Source organism: Eubalaena glacialis, chromosome 18 (genome assembly GCF_028564815.1).
Source record: "Eubalaena glacialis isolate mEubGla1 chromosome 18, mEubGla1.1.hap2.+ XY, whole genome shotgun sequence".
NCBI classification, from domain to species: domain Eukaryota; kingdom Metazoa; phylum Chordata; class Mammalia; order Artiodactyla; family Balaenidae; genus Eubalaena; species Eubalaena glacialis.
The window spans coordinates 30,265,350-30,283,262 of record NC_083733.1 but is presented as its reverse complement, the minus strand read 5'-3'; the positions used below and the strand labels follow the sequence as shown (position 1 = coordinate 30,283,262).

The following is a 17,913-nucleotide window of genomic DNA, read 5'->3' as shown; positions in this document are numbered from 1 at the left end:
CTATTGGCTGGAGTCTACCCTAAATTTCTTGCCTTTCCATTGGGCAGCTCACAATATGGCAGCCTGCTTCATCGGAGTGAGCAAATGGGGGAGAGAGCAAGAGAGTCCTAGGGAGACCAAAGTCACAGATATGACTTCCCATCGTTTTTTGGCTGATTTCCATTTATTAAAAATGAGTCATTAGGTCTAGCCAATAGCCAAGGAGAGGAGATTACACAAGGGCGTGAATGCTGGGAGACTGGGAATCATTGGGAACCATCTTAGAAGGGAGACTGGTACAAAGGAGGAAGTAAGATTGGACCACAATGCAGAGCTGATACCAGTGAAATGAAAAGTGGGGAGGAAGCAGGATTAGGAAGAAAGAGCCTCAGAACATAATGTTCATCCGATAAAGTCTTAACCAATTCAACAGGAAGCTCCAGAACAACGGTTGCCGTTGGTGGAGCTCTGCATTGGGCAAAAATGGCCAAGACCTAGGGACTGCCTAGGAAGAGCATGGTCTTGGCTGAAAGCTGAGGTGGATTCTGAAGGCCAACAAATAGAGGCTGTGAAGTAACTGCCTTCCTTGTAGCTGAATGGCAAGTTCTTTCTGGAAGGGAGATGTGAGTGGCACACCTTCGAGGCCCCCATCTCCACAGCATGTAGATCAATGTTTTGTACAATCTAGGCACTCATCAAATGCTTCCACCAAATTATCAAGTGCATAAATTATTAATGATGCTTATTTAAAATATCAATTATTTATTATTTATGCGAGAGGAATATTCATAATCACATTGAGACAGCAGCCAATTGATGAACCAGTTATGCAGTCAGCTAACAGGGCTGTCTAATCCTTTGCTGCATCTTCAAAAGTTGAGTTCTTTCCTGCTTCCTCCAAATGACCTTGGCTTTGTGCATACAGCCTTAGAAAAGAGGCCTATGTGGACCAAGGTAGTTCTAGATCAATGGGTCTCTCTGACTCTTGGTTTTACAAGCTTTCCACTGAGAACAGAAATGCCCCAAAGTGCTGATGGTTGGATTGTGATCATTCATCCCACCTGTGGGAAGGACTTCACACACCTTTAAACCCCAGGAGAACACATATTATTAAATCTGTCCTCCTCCATCAGGTCTTCTCCACTAAAGGTTTGCTAAATAAAGGTACCATTTAGCCAAACCAATCTTCACATGCCATATCCTGGGGCACCCTCTCTAGTGAAGTGTAACTATGTTGTAATATTTCGTGAATATCTGTTTAATGTTAGTTGCTCTTCTAGACTATAAGCTCCAGGAGGGTAAGCACAATGCTTTGGATCTCCAACATTTAGTACTGGTCTGGCAAAAATGTAGGGACTCGGGCTTCCCTGGTGGCGCAGTGGTTGGGAATCTGCCTGCCAATGCAGGGGACACGGGTTTGAGCCCTGGTTTGGGAAGATCCCACATGCCGTGGAGCAACTAGGCCCATGAGCCACAATTGCTGAGCCTGCGCGTCTGGAGCCTGTGCTCTGCAACGGGAGAGGCCGCAATAGTGACAGGCCCGCGCACCGCGATGAAGAGTGGCCCCCGCTTGCCGCAACTAGAGAAAGCCCTCGCACAGAAACGAAGACCCAACACAGCCAAAAATAAAAAAAATAAAAAATAAAAAAATGTAGGGACTCAATGAATGAATGAATAGTGAGATGCATGCCTCTTTGATCTGTTTTGGGAATCTAGATTTTCATGCATCAAACTTGGTCTGGGAAGGAGGTGCCCATGTATTCCCATGCTCCTTGTGAGGCCAGACAGAAAAACAGCTCATCTAACTCCCGGGCTCTGGAACAATGTGCCCAGTTTGGTCAAGTTAATGGTCAGGTTACATTTTGTTGCAGTTTTGCATGTTGAAAAGCTTTCGAAAATATATTAATCTAGCTATCCTGTCAACCGATATTCATTAAGCACCTACTGCAAACCAATCTAAGAGATTTATGGCTGTTGACTGACCGTCTCTTTTTTACCTACTTATCCATTTATTCTCCTTCTCACTTTTATGTACTTTATCCATCCATAGATCCATTCATTTATTTATGCACACTTTACCTTATTCCAATATGTATTGGAGGTGGTTTATAGAGATTCATATAATATACCACTATAATATAAATTATGAGTAGGTGAAAAGGAAAAAGAAAAAGCATAAACTCATTATGTGTGGACTGAATCACTAATCATTCAAACTCTTACTGGCAAAAAAAGTGATGGACTGGACTCTACTGATCACAGCAGGTGCTCAGGTGGAAGATACTGGGGCAGATCTACCATAAAAAATTCTCTGTGGAGAGTTTTCTTCATTTGACCATTGGAATAAATCTTTCTCATGCTTGTGTGTGTTTTAAAGGGCTTTGAAGATTTCAGGTAGCTCATTCATTCATTCTTTTTTGTTGTTTTTGTTGTTCTTGTGTTTACTGAGTACTTACTAAGTGCTGGGCACCGTGCTAAGTATCATGGTCTAAGAAAAAGGGTGCTGAGTGCATGTGTTTTTACTGTTAGGCTCCAGGTCTGAGAGTTATAAGTCCTGAGTTCTCTCATGGCCCTGGGGTTGCTTTATTATGTGGCTTGGCTGAGTCTATCCCAGTCTCTGGACCTTGATGTCTTCATGTGAAAATGATGGACTAAGTGAATATTCTTAACTAGATCTAAAATTAAGTAATATAGGACAGGCTGGATTGAAGCAAATCAATTCAGCAATTCTTTTGGTCCCATCCCACTCCTCAGCATAGCTTGAGAAAACTGACTCCTGATGGATGACTCCTGGAAGCTGTATCTTTAGCATTTTATCCTCAGCTGGCATACACATCACATGGAAGTGTTCCAAAACCCCAAAGTGATGTTACCTAATGAACCCTTTTGAAATATTGTGACCTAAAGAATAGGTGCTTCTATCATGGAAGTGAACCCTCAGAATACACAAGGATTTAAATGCCAACATCCTATATTAAAAAAAATAAAATAACCAGCGCTAACTGAGCTTTGCAGACCGGGCACTCTTCTAAACATATGATAATTCATCATCTCATTTAATTCTGGCAAAGCCCTATGAGACAAGTTTTCATTATTGCCCCCATTTTACTGAGAAGGAAACTATGGAGCAAGAATGTTAAGGATGATAATTTATGTCGCAGACCGGAGATGTGAGCCCAGGAAGTTGGATTCCAGATCCAGGCTCTTCCCTCTCACTTGACCACACCTCCTTCCAAAGACTCATACCTGTAGCCCTTAGGTGCGCTGTTAGCTTGTGGCTTAATTTTTTAAAATGCCTTATTACCTATAATCTGTTTCTGACGCTTCTAGCTAAGAAAATAATCTCAATGTAAACAAATATGAGAGATTCTTTTCAGAACGGATTTCCAACTCCAATAACGTAATTTTGATTCTCAACAATAAAGTGCATAAAGATACTTTTACTCTAAACCTAGAGCTGGCAAACTTTTTCTGTGAAAGGCAAATGGTAAATCTTTTAGACCCTAGAGGCCATAAGCTCCTTAAATCTGCTATTAGAGTGAGAAAGCGGCCAATATTTAAACACGTGATCATGGCCATATTCCAATAAAACTTTATTTATGGATACTAAGTTTTGAATTTAACATAATTTTTATGTGTCATGAAGTACTGTTTTTCTGATTTTTTTACAACCATTGAAAAATGTGAAAACCATTCTTACCTTGGAGGATGAACAAAAACAGGCAGGGAGCTGGATCCAGTCCATTGGCTACTGTTTGCCAATCCCCGCTCTAAACTGCTCACTGATATCTGAGTCAACCTTTGGGAACAAACAAGGCTTTTCTTAAAAGAAAAATAAAACCACTATACGCTCGGTTTTCTAATTTGTTTGCAATATGAATCTATGTTTTCTTGGTCAAAGTTTGTCCTATTTTCCTAGAGATTTAAAATTCTACATCAATAAATATTTAACCATCAAGAAAGTTAAATTTCCCTTCTACTTCGGCTGTCAATAAGTGGAGGTCAGGGACCGTTGTCTATACTTGTTACGAAATTCAAGCCCAAGACAAAGTAAAATATATTCCCAAATATCTACAAATGCACGCATGAAATATAGGTGTATTTTAAAGAATAACCTAACAGAAAGTACTTTAAATTTCACAGCCGCTGCTAATACAGGCAGCTAATCCTATTTACATTCATATTAGCCTTGGTATCTTTTTCCCTAAGATTTACCTATTTGTATGCTTGCATGAGTTAAACTGCCTTTTGCATGATATCAGTACTTTTGTAATTTAAATCTATAAAAGGCAATTTCTTTTAAATATACTTCCTAACAGTGGGTGAAAGAGGCACCAAAGTTATTTGAGGGCTGTACACCTCGGTGAACATGTGCGCTGAACTCCAGGCAATATGCAGAATGTGGGAATTAATCTTATACTGTAGGAACGGAATAGAAAATAAAATCAAAGCTGAGAAAGAAACAGCCTTTGAAAAGGACCACTTTGCTGTTATCGAAGGAAATGGTGTGTTTTAGAATTGGTATTTAGACAGGTAAAACTTTCTCCCTTTCTGCAAGAGTGGTGAAGACTGTTTGCTTTCTTCATTGTGATATTTTTACATCCCAAATAACTTTAGCCACCTGGTAGGCAAGTTTTACGATTTAATGTTGGTGTTCGCTGATAAACAGAACATGGTTGACAATTTGGTGGCCAGGGTCAATTTTAAGGTGTCCATTGTGACTCCCCATGGAACATGGGAAGCAGTATAAGCGGGTACGTATTGAGGGGCTAGGGGTGAGACTCCAAAGATACAGAACAAACTGTATCCAGCTGGAGCTACATTGTTTTCTTCATATAATTCCTATGAAATGTTCACCCTCACCATCTCCAGTTGACATAAATGAGATGCAAGTAGGTTAATGTATAATCTTGCCCCAAAGAAATAGTTTCTTCCAATATGTAGGGCACACACATCAACATGCTTCTTTTCTAAGCAGGGCTGGGATTTTTTTAGCAAAATTCACTGGGGGTGGGAGGGCGGGAGGTGAAATCTGAGGGGAGGGACTTCCAGATGCATGCCCTCACTTCTGGTTACATTGAGCATGTCCTCCCAGGAGAACTGGCCCTCGGGTTCACTTCCTCTGACGCTGGTCAGGGCACGTCTCCCAGAGCTCACCAGGTCATGGGCTTGAAGGAACCGATACCAAATTTCAGTCTCATGTAGAAAGTCTTCCCACAGTGAAGCCAGGAAAAGGCAGAGTTCCAAACTGTGCATCCAAGGCAGTGGGGCTGGTCAGACTTGGGGCCTGAGACCTGCACAGAATTAGCCCCCAGCTTCAGATGCACCTCAGGAAGGGAATGTCCCTCCATTTAATCCTAAACTTCGTGCTATTTGCCCTTCTCCAACTGTAATGTCTACAGAACACCATGTATCTGGATGGAAATTGGGCATTTTGTTCACTACCCAGATAATTACACAAAGCTTCAGCCACTGGTTCATGACTCCTGAAGAACCCTCATGCACACAAGTACACACACACACACACACACACACTCAACCAAAATCCACCACCCTGAAAGGAGCCATTATAAATGTTTCATGTGAAACTTTCAAAACCCATCAGACTCACCAGAGTTTTCAAATTAACTCCCTTATTGCCCAAGGGATCGCTCTGAAAGAGATTTCTCCAGCCTCAAATCTCCTCAAGAAAATTCTGAATTTGAAACAGAATGCAAATAATGCGTTTTGACTCCCTAATCAACAAATGGGATCAACTTGAATTGATTAAGAACCTTTGAAATTAGCTGTCTTTAATTCTCTCCATGGCCTGCTGCTGGTACTCTGAAGATAGGAGGGCAGTGTGTGTGTGTGTGTGTGTGTGTGTGTGTGTGTGTGTGTGTGTGTTTGGGCTGAAGTTGGAAAGTTTGGTCTCATTTTTTTTCAGAGCTCATATAATGGTCTATTCTTAAAAAAACACTTTTTTAAAATTTTAATGGTGACACAACTCTAAGAAAGAAAGCATTCACCTGGTGCAATTATATGGCTTTTCATGCCGTACATTTCCAAGAGTTGGCTGCATGAAACCTGCACAACTTTACTGAAACAAACAAAAATCATAAAATCTGAAATGAATGTATAAATAATATGCAACTGTCTAGACAGTATAGGTCACTTGCAAAGAGAGCAGGTCGGGAAAAAATTGTCCATCAGTCAGACAACCATAACTGATTCTGATGCTAAATAATGGTGGAGATATTCAGCATTCTCTCTATGCGAAAGGCTTCACTGAGCATTCTGCTCTTCCCAAGCCAGTGGTCTTCTGCTTATCTAGTGCTTTATGCAGCCTTTGGAAAATGCACTTGCTATTTAAACATTAAAATTAATGCCCAAAGAATAGCAGTTGAGCAAGGCGGGGGGGGGGGGGGGGGGGGGGAGGGGTTGCCACTGACCTGTGTGATTGGCCTTTGGTAAAGCAAAAATAGCCCTTCTAGATCAACAATATGAGATTTCCATACCCACAGAATCTTAAACAGATGTAGTTATGGAAACTTTAAGCTAGCAAAAGACCCAAATACACACACTCAAATTTCATGGAACTTTTTTACTCTCCAGTAATAACGTGTAAGAATAGATTCAGGTACTTAAATCGTGTACTTTTTTTTTTTTTTTAATTAATTAACTTATTTATTTATTTTTGGCTGTGTTGGGTCTTCGTTTCTGTGCGAGGGCTTTCTCTAGTGGCGGCGAGCGGAGGCCACTCTTCATCGTGGTGAGCGGGCCTCTCACTGTCGCGGGCTCTCCCGTTGCAGAGCACAGGCTCCAGACGCGCAGGCTCAGTAGTTGTGGCTCACGGGCCTAGTTGCTCCGCGGCATGTGGGATCTTCCCAGACCAGGGCTCGAACCCGTGTCCCCTGCATTGGCAGGCAGATTCTCAACCACTGCGCCACCAGCGAAGCCCTCCTGTACTTTTTAAAAAATTGTAATAATCTGTGTACATAGCAAAAAACAAAAAGGCTTGAAACGCAACCAAATGCGTTAAATAATGATTGCGGGTTTTTAGCACCCTAGAATGTGATAATCTCAGCAGTCACAGAGCAGGGCGATGGCTGCTACCATCACTGCCCCCCCAAACTATGAACACAGGTGAGGCTCATCAGCTTGTGCCTAGGGGTGGGCGTTACCAACGAGCTGGCTCTGCAGCCCGATGGGCCCACATGCCCTTTGCGAGAGGAACCCAAAGTGAGGCTACCATGAATTAGGCCGAATGCCTGCAGGAGGAAAGATCCCTGCTCACCTTGCCAGGGAGGAAGTGGGTGGGCAGACAGGTGTTGGCCCTGCTCTGAGCTGAGCCACCATACTGGCCAAATGGGTCAAACCCTTAGGGAAGACGATGATAATAAAATAAGAAGAAGAGTAACAGCCGCCATTTATGGAGCGCTTACTAAATGTCAGACTCTGAGCAATCGTAAAGTCCTGAGTCTCGAGGACTGTCTCATTCAACCCTCACCACAATCCTAGCGAGCTGCTCTGATTTATTATCCTTATTTTACGTCGGAGAAACTCGAGGCTCAGAAAGAGCAAATAACTTGCCTGAAGCCAAACAGGAATAAGTGGCTGAGTGCAAGTTTGATTCCAGGTTCCTTTAAAGCCAAGCTCACCTCTTCCCCCACGCGACCTTTTGCCTCTCCGGCTGCCCCCCCTCGGGGCCGACTTTGCCAGGAGATGCTGCGGGCACCGCGCCCCTGGGGCCCATAGCACGAGAACGTCTGCTTCTTGCAAGAAGCAAGATGCATACTTTCACTGTGTTGGCATAAAGGCAAATGAAATCCAGACCTGTATCTATTTCTCTTCTACGCAAGCAGTCATAAAATCTCATTTTCTTTTCTTTTATTTTAATTAAAAAGGGGCCACGAACGGCAATGTTGGCGCTTGAGCAGAAGAGACTCCCCCGGCCTTCCGCTTCGCATACCTGGCCAAGCTGAAGAGAAGGGCGGTGGCCGCTCCGGAGGGATTCTGGTCCCGAAGCCGCGGAGGGGAGGGCGACGCTGCGTCTGCAAAGCCCGGCGAGTGGGCGCGGTTGGGCGCCGGGGCCCTCACTCCGCTCCGGGACTCCTCCGAGGCCTGCGGGGACGCGGCGGCCTGCTGCGCCCCGGCCTGGAGCGATCTCTCTCTCGAAGCGTCAGGGACCCTCCTGCCGCTGGCGTTCGCCACGCGCAACGCGACTCGGAAGCGTCCGTGCAGCAGCTGCTCTGGCTGCCGGGTCGCGGCCACCGGCGCCCCGTGAGCCCGGGCCTCTGCTCGCTGGTGTACGAGACGCCCTTCGACGCCCAGGCCAGCCCCCACCAGGCCCGCTGCCGCTACCTGCAGCCCCGCTGGGCCGACTTCCTGGACCGGATCCCAGATGTGGGCTTCGTGGGCCGCTGGTGGCTGCCGGGGTCCCGGATGCGCGGCTGCGACCTCAAGGCCCACGAGTTCCTGCACCTGCCGGCACATCTGCGCGCCGTCGGGCCCCACCAGCTGTACCCGGAGGCCAACGAGCGGCTCTTCGACGAGGAGAAGCCCAAGCGTGTGGTGCTCACCGCCGATCACGTGGACCAGGCGCTGTGGGAGGCGCAGGTCTTGCAGCAGGAGAAGAAAGACCAGGTCGCCCTGAGCCAGGCTGACCCGCTGGTGCCATTGGAGGTCGCGAGATGAAACCCAGTCCGGCCTGGGTCCGGACCGGGCTCCGAACCCCGGCAGACGGCTGGCCTGGGATTGTGCAGTTGGTGTGTGCGAGCCTCAGATGCAGAGTGATGGAAATAAATTATGTGCAGCGTTCTCTCCCTGGGATTTCACAAAATTGGGGACCTCTGTCTCACCTGTTCCTTGTGAGCTGAAGCTAATTCATAGAGCCTCCTTGGTCTGGGAGTTGGGGACAGCAGAGCGACATGCCATGTCATGTTTATCACTGCCAGAGTTAGTAAGGAGCCTTCGACAGAAATAAGCCTTTTTCACTGGGCTTCAACTGTTATCACAGTTGTTAGGTGACTCCCAAACTCTCCTAAGAAACTTCAACTTTTCATTTTAGATTTTGAACTGAAATGTTTAGCCCCTATTTCCATGAATAACATGTTTTGTTTTATTTTTAAATAATTTTAAATAATTGTGGTCTCAGAGGAAACTGGAAAAATAATAGAGACATCCTGGGTACCCTTCACCCAGCTTCCCCCAAATGGTAACTAACATCTTGTATGAGCAGTACCAAACCAGGAGATTGACATTGGGATGACTCTTTGGATGTTTCAGGGAAACTTTTCTTTGCAAAAACAACCTGCTTTTACCATATGTGTATTGATAGTGATGTTAAAGTGACTTGGAGGGATAATGCATTTTCTGATCTGGAAATCAATATGGAATCATAGCTTCTGGTTACGTTATACTTCAGTGACCCTGAAAACACAGAATCCTATGGAAAGGAATATGCTGGTGTACATAGCTGGGTGATAATCATAATTTTAAAATGGTAGATGAATGAGACTACATCTGTCACCGACGTGGCCTGTGGCTGGTTAATAAACCAAGAGATGAAACAACAACAACAAAAGGGGACCATGAAGACAAAAGTGCTTAGAACCCATGAAAGTCACAAAGCCGCCCAACACCCACTAGATCCTAGAGCTCTTTTGCAGCCCATCTTCACACTTTACCTAGAGGGGAACTGGGGTAGGGAGAAGTCCTAGGTCATCCAGCCAGTGAATATTAAACCTGGACCCTGGATCATCCCATATCAGTTCTGAGCCATTTCTATATCAGAAATGAGTCAGAAACCAAGATGCTTCTTTTCGGTCCTTCTCCTGTTTTTCCACTGGGAGTAGGTAAGTATGTCCATCTAAGATGGCATTTGATCGGCTTTTGTGTTTTGCTATTCAACATCTCACAGTTAATGTCTTTTGTGCCTTTTTAAATAATGTACAAGTGAGAAATGCAATGACTCTGGGTGGTTCTTTCCTCGAGGAAAGGTTCTTTTCTTTTATATTAAATACAACCCTGTACGTGAAAGGGTCCTGAGAAGGTTAAAAAGTGCTTATAGAGCTGAAAGAGATTACTATGGAGAAAGCATTTATCAGGCTGGATGTTTAGAACTGAAAAGTGAAAACAATCTCCTTTAAAAACTGCCAGCGGGGGCTTCCCTGGTGGCGCAGTGGTTAAGAATCCGCCTGCTAATGCAGGGGGCACGGGTTTGATCCCTGGTCTGGGAAGATCCCACATGCCACGGAGCAACTAAGCCCGTGCACCACAACTACTGAGCCTGCGCTCTAGAGCCCGCGAGCCACAACTACTGAGCCCGCACGCCTAGAGCCCGTGCTCCGCAACAAAAGAAGCCACCACAATGAGAAGCCTGTGCACCGCAAAGAAGAGTAGCCCCCACTCAATGCAACTAGAGAAAGCCTGTGTGCAGCAACGAAGACCCAACACAGCCAAAAATAAAAACAAATAAATACAGTAAACAACACCAAAAAAACTGCCAGCGGACATTCTGGAACACCAGTCTCAGTCATCTACCTTTTGGTTTTAAATTTGTCAGACTCCCTTGCTCAGCCCTTCTCACTAGGAGCAGTGGCGGCTGGCCCTGGTCACCTGAGGCCTCCCTCTGCCATCTCTCTCTTCCAACAGGTCTCTACCAGGTCGCTCCTGAGACCAGGGCCATTTCATCCTCCCATCCCTTCCTTCTGGACTGCCAGTGTTATTTATTTTTAATGCCTTTGATTCATTTCCCTCTTGTTTTGACCAGGCAAACAGCACACATCTGCTGCCACCAGGAGGTGTCAATAGTTCGTACTGCTCAATTTGTATGCCCCAAATCCACTGTAGGGAAGATTTTTGCCATGCCTGTGTCTCAAGTTTCAATTTCAAAGTATTATGCTGCGTTCTTGGCATTAAAAATTCATAGGTTGAATTAAAGATTTATTTTTAAGGGGGGTACCTTATTATAAGGCAAATCACGTTCTTTTCATTTTAGACATATTGGCTATTACGATTTCATCTTTTTTGCTAAAAGCTCAATTACATCAATATCGCTCGAGACCCTCCAAACACTGAGCTGAAAGCCGGGCTTCTCAGCAGCCAAGTGCCTATTGCCCTGGAAGGATTAACTTTTCTAACAATGAATCCCATCCGCCTGATGCAGTTATCTCCCTAATAAAAAGCTGATCGAGTTACACCTCTGCTTAAAATCTCTGCCAGCTTCCTGTTGCTTACAGAATGACGTTTAAACTCCTTCTTCTGTCTTACAAAGCCTTCCACAGATTGGGCCCAGCCTGCCATTCACTGTTCCTGCCGCACAGCCCGCTCTTCTTCACACGGAAGGAGGTCAGGACATGCCAAAATGTCCTGGTCCCCCTCACCCTTCAACCTTCAACCAAGACCTCGGTTCAATGTGCCTCTGTAATTCAGTTTACCTGGCCATATTGTAAAATATCTATTACGTCCATCCCTCCCCCCAGACTGATTTCCCAAAGATAGGAATTGAGCATTATTCCTATCTGTAACCCCAGGTTCAGCACAGGGCCTAGCACACTCCATAAAGATTAGTAGGTGAATGAATAAATGAATGAGTTGAATGAATGAATTCAACGGCCCAAGAACTCACACGCAACAGAACATGACAACAAAATCAACAACATCAATATTTCCAGTCTTACATTTAGTAAGTATAGAAAAAACGAGTATATACAGGGAATAAATTCCCTACCTTTACTAAGTCTTCTAAGACAGGCTGTGACTACAGTAAGTGCTCAGGAGATAATCCAAATGGTCCAAGGCTTTGGTGGAGATCAGAGCTTCTGAGTTGTGTGTGCTGGATAGAGGGCAGGTGTTTGGGAGAGGGAGAAAAATGTCTCGAAATGGGTGACAGCCACCTGGGCTGGTGTGAGACGACGCCAAGAGACCCTTCTTAGCAAGAAAGGGCCGCAGACTTTCAGTTGTTAAGGATGAAGAAAGTGACAAGGACAGGGACCTCTGGGGAAGGGGTAGGCATGATGGAAAGGGGGATTTCTAGAAAAAGTCAACCATGGCTCTCCTGACTTAAAAGCAATGGGAGTGGCTCCTTTGAAGGATGAAGATGCTTTTACTCAGGGACTCAATTCTGAAGAAAGTTTTCAAAGTGCTGTTTTGAACTGTGAGATGAAAGGACAAGGATAAAATACCTGGAAAGTGGACAGCTATTCCCTAAGCTGCTGTTACCTTTCTCCCCTTCACTTGCTCTCCAAGGAGAAGGAGCCACCTGCCTGGTTGGCCTGAGCTTGGCTTGGCTGGCCCTGGCTCTGTCTCAGGTCTGTCTGCCTGGAGGGGGCATCTCCTCTTGCTCCTGCATCCACAGGATGAGTTACCTTGGGCCTGGCATCTCCTTTCTGGAGGCAGGTAGGAAGCCCGTTTCTACTGGTCTGAACTCATGAGATTTCTCAGATGGGAGACAGTGACCCTATCTGCCGTTGACCAAGGAAGTGTCTGCTTTACAAAGGGGCCGTCCTAATACCTTGTCTTGGAGGAGGGAGTGAGAAGCAAGATGTGGAAACCCAATTACTGGGCCACAGATTCCAGCCACATGTTCTAATTGAGCGAGGCCAGCAACAAAGACGACATTTTGATCTTCATCTATCTGATGCGTGTAGATATTTCCTGATTAATTCTGAAATTTGAGGGGAAAGGATTTCAGTTCGCCACTTCTGAAAACCCAGCACATTGCTTATGTTCTTTTAGCTCCGAATTAAGTGATGGGCCCCTGGACCGCTCACTGCTGGAACCCAGGGAAAGAGCGCTTTCTTCAGCTGACACTTCTGATGTAAGGCGTCTGCCTCATTTGATCTCATTTGGGGGTCTCCATTTACAGTTCCAGGGGAGACCCCTGAGTTTCACAATAGCTGGAGGTGTGAGCCAGACCAAGGGCTGACAACAACCACCCCACCAGAATGAAACACACAACCTTTGCGTGAGCTATAACACACAACCTCTGTGTGAGCTATAAGCTGAACCGAATCCAACTTCCCATCATACTCAACCTGAAATACCTCGGAGACATTGTAGGTTTGGTTCCAGGCCACAGCGATAAATCAAATATCGCAATAAAGTGAGTCACACGAATGTTTTGGTTTCCCAGTGCCTGTAAAAGTTATGTTTACACTACACTGCAGTCTATTAAGTGCTCGATAGTGTTCTATACAAAAACAATGTAGATTCCTTAATTAAAAAACACTATCGATAAAAAAAAAACCGCTAACCATCCTCTGAGCCTTTAGAGAGGTGTAATCTTTTTGCAATAGTAACATTACACATCACTGATCACTGATCACCATAACAAATATGATAATAATGAAAAAGTGAAATATTGTGAGAATTACCAAAATGTGACACAGAGACCCAAAGTGAGCAAATGCTATTGGAAAAAATGGCACCAATAGACTTGCTTGATAGGGGTTGCCACGAACCATCAATTTGTAAAAAACAAAATATCTGCAAAGGTCAATAAAGCGAAGTGCAATAAAACAAGTTATGTCTGCAGAGAGATCCTAAAGGACCATTCAAACAGAACTGAACTAGATACTTTCTTAAAAAAATAAAAGACCTCACCTACTGCATCAAAAGAAAATAAAAGCTTCAAAATATTTTCTGAATCCAACTATTTCATTCTGTTCAAGTATCAAATACCTATCAGGTAATACCTTTTTCCCAGCATAGAAAAATATTCAGCAAATTCAACCATGTTTATTGCTTTCCTCTCATCCTTTTAATTTCTCTAAATTAAGTTACCTTCCCTTTTGGTTACCACCTTTCAATTCTGTTTCAGCTTTAATAGTATATATGCATGAATGACCAATAAAAGTAGACAAAAGATTTTATCTGTGTTGGTATAATATTTCATGTTTTCTCAAAGAAGAAATGTTGAAATTCATGGCTGAAGCACATGTGATGATGGAATTTCCTCTTCTTAAGACGCTTTAAAGAATTTTTGAAGGATGATCTTTTAATAGATTGCAAGTAGATAAAACCTGTCCCATTGCTCTCCAGGTAGTTGGCCTCTGGGGCTTCTAGTTCTGACCTGTACACTGCCCAGTAGAGTACTATTTATATAAGAGGGTTGGAGAGTTGTATGCCTGTTCGGTTATTTGTTCATTAGCTGATTCATTCATTCATTCATTCAACAAATATTCAGTGAACCCCTCTGTGATAGGCCCATAGTGGGTCGAGGAAATTAATAGTGAATAAATCATAGCCCTCCTTTGAATTCACGGATTAGTAGAGAAAACAGAAACCTCAGTGGATAAATCATCATAGAATAAGGGCTACAGAGAGGTAACAAGGAACTCTGAGAACTCTTTATGTTTCTGATTAATGGTAGTGATCATTTCTTTTATCCATAGTTGAAACATCTATTTCCAGAGAATTCTAGTTCAAGGAAGTAAGCTTCTCAACTCTATTCAACTGCATTCTGTCATGCAGGAGGTACTTCTTAACCTCCCAAGGACTTCTGAACAGTGTCAGCTACATAACTGTCGGTAGGCTGGGCTATGGTTAGAAATGACATGAATCATAGGCGTAGCCAACTGACTCTGCACTTACTTTGGGCCAGGCACTTTTCAAAGCACTTTAATTCATTGCACCCTTAAAACCACCCTGAAGGGAGGTCCTATTGTAATCCCTGTTCAAAAATGATGAATCTGAGACACAGAGAAGGTGAATAACGCCTCCGAGCACACATAAAGGGTTGAGCATATACTTTTATTTACTCAGTGAAATCTAAACTTGAGAGGCTCTCTTGAATTAACTCCCTGCCATTGGTTCCTTCTCTTTCATGAAAATAATGTGCAAAATTTAAAAGCAAACAAACAAAAAATCAAAATAATCATGCTTCTTGAGTTTCAGCGTTCTAAGTTAACAGAAATGTTCTGTTTTCTCAAAAATTGAACTTTTTATCTTCCATGAATACTCCCATTTAGGTCTAAAATATACAGCCTATATTTTTTTTAAAAAAGCAGCAACTTGAAATCTAATAGATAAAAATTTATATTTATAAAAAACATATAAATTATATAAAAGTAATAATCTAATCTTTCGTGCAATGAGACAAACTAAATTTGAAACAAAATCAGTAAAGTTCAGGCCCCTAAATTCATTTAAGAAATATGCACATAAAATAACTGCAAAATCATAGGTTATTCAAGAAAAACCAAAAGAACAAGGCCTTCCCTTGCTTGTCAAAGATACAAGAAGAAAGATTTATTGAACGCTAGTGAAATAAAGATTGAGCATTCATTCTGCCTGAGGGACTGTATCTTAGTTTTCATGCCTAAAATTCTCACAACCGAGACAATCCTTTGATTAAAACATTGTCTGCAGAGAGCCCCTGTACTCTATGGGTTACCTAAGAGGAGAGGAAGCTCCTTATAACATATTAGCATCTTGTGATAAATTATAATGGCTTAATTTGTGAAAGTAGCCAACTACAACCTTGGAAAGCATTCAGCAGAGATATAAAAGAATAGGACTAAGGAAAAGTGAAATTTAATTAATGATGAATCATTATGGCTTTTCATGGATTTTTGAACATATTATTTCTTATTGATTTGTGAGAGCTCTTTATATATGTTAGTGAAAATCTGCTGTTTTTTCCCCTTAGCATTCCTTCTCCCTTATTCTGATAACAGAATCACTCTGTATTATGAAAAATTCATCCCAAGTAGTTTGTGTAGCACTGACCTACCCCTTTCCCTGACACAAGGGTAGCACATGATCCATGCCTGGGCAGAATCATCAGTGGGTAACACACTAGAATCTCAGAACAAAAGAGAAACAGGAGCAAAAGAGAAAGAAACCTTCCTTCAGCCACAGGGGTTATTTGGTGACTGACCTGTGACCCAAACTGGGTCAAAATCCTTCCAAAAGCTTCTGTGCTGGAGCGATCAGAGAAGCAGCACTCTTTCCTGGAGGACTGTTAGGCTGGTAGGATAGGAGGGACTGGACTACAGGCAACCAACATGGCTTCCGCATGATGGAAGCTTCAGGCCTCTCCATCCCTGGGCTCTCCAGTTACAGAAGCTAGCAAATCCCCGTGCATGTTTCAGCAAGTATGAGCAGGACTCTTCAGTTGAAAGCAACCATAAAAAAGCACATATTGAAGGTATTAACGTTTGGTCTGTCACATAAGCAGTAAGTGTTTTCCCCAATTGTTTGTTTTTTAATTTTGTTTAAGGAGGTTTCTGTCATGTGGAAGTTTTTCGTTTTTAAGGAGTCAATCCTTTCCCTCTTTAGTGTCTAGCTTTGATGATATACTTCAAACATCCTCCTGAAACTCCTTCTCTAACCAAAATTAACAAATGTAATAGTTATCTATTGTTTTCCTTGTACTTTTCTGGTTGTGTCTTTACATTTAACCTTTAATCCATCGTGAATTTGTTGCATGGTAAGGTGTGTAATAGGTAGTCATTTTTATTTGCACATAAACAGTCAGTTGTCCTAATGTTATTTGGTAAACAATCCAGTCTTTTTCTAGTTATTTCAATGCTGCCTTTACTTTGTACCAATCCATACTCATGCTTTGGTTTTTGTCTTGGCTCTCTATTACCTTCCATCAAGGTACCCCTCTTCCTGTACTAGTTCTGCACCAACGTTAATTCATGGATTCTTGGGGAACTCCCTGGTGGTTCAGTGGTAAGTGCTCTGCGCTTCCACTGCAGGGGACACAGGTTTGATCCCTGGTCAGGGAACTAAGATCCTGCATGCCACACAGCGCGGCCAAAAAAACAGGATTCTTAAACCTGGTAGAAGAAAGTTCACTCTTCTTCTGGCTATTCTTACACATTTAATTCCATATTAGTTTTGAATCTTTTTTTTTTAAATATCATAAAAACCTTTCTGGGGTTTGCTTGGGACTATATATGTGTATGAATTGAGAAAAGCAATATCTTTATTATTTTGAGTCCATCCATGCAAAGATGAGAGGCACTCTTGAATTACTAAAGTGATTTTTATGTCCATCAGTAGAGTTTAATAACTTTGCTTATATTGGTCTTGGGCATTTCGTATTTTTGTTAATTTTTAAAATGGTATTGTTTTAACCATTATATTTTTAAAATAGTGTTTAATACTATATAGGAAAGCTATTGGCTTTACAATTAAGATGGTAAACCCTCTTGGTTCCAACAATTCTCATTATTTCTTGGGTTTTTCAGGTGGACAATTTCAATAACTGTAAATAACAATATTTGGGGCCACCTCCTTTCTAATACAGAAAGCTTATTTTTTTATTTTCACTAATTATTTTGGTGAGCACTTGCAGAATCTTGTTAAAACATTTCACCCATAACAGGACATGGTGGTCTTGTTTCCAACTGTAATGATAGATTCTAGAGGGTTTCAATACTAAGATATTGACTTACTGGATTGAGATTTATATATATGATAAAATTGTCATACCTAGGTTAAAGAAGTATTCTATTCCAATTTTACTCTGTCTTTTTTCTTTTTTGCCTTTAAGTTGTTTTTCATTGAGGCAAAAATCTACATGTAAATGCACAGATCTTACTTTTTATAGTTTGATAAGTTTTGAAAAATTTGCATACAGCCATTTCTATTAGCCATTTCTAACTCACACTTCTAAAGAAATATAGAACATTTCCATCCTCCCAGAAAGTTCCTTCCTATTTTCCTTTAGATCCCCATCCACACCCTGATTTCAAGGCAACCATTGCTCAAATTTCTGTCACTACAGTTTTTTTCATTGAGATATAATTCATATACTATAAAATTAATCCTTTTAAAGTGTACAGTTCAATAATGTATTCACAAAGTTGTACTATCATTACCACTATCTAATTTTAGAATATTTTCATCACCCCCCAAAGACTACATACCTATCAACAGTCAATCCCCACTGCCCCTTCCTGCCAGCCCCTGGCAACTACTAAACTACTTTCCGTC

At 42.6% G+C, this 17,913-nt stretch overlaps 1 protein-coding gene across 1 annotated transcript; it reads left to right on the top strand.

Annotated features, from left to right (window-relative positions):
• Positions 1 to 7,063: 7,063 nt before the first annotated feature.
• On the top strand, positions 7,064 to 8,655 carry LOC133077640 (mitochondrial import inner membrane translocase subunit Tim29-like). Its single transcript, XM_061172436.1, is given in 4 exon segments — positions 7,064 to 7,104; positions 7,610 to 7,725; positions 7,899 to 8,177; positions 8,180 to 8,655. Coding segments are annotated over 4 exon segments (912 nt in total).
• Positions 8,656 to 17,913: the final 9,258 nt, after the last annotated feature.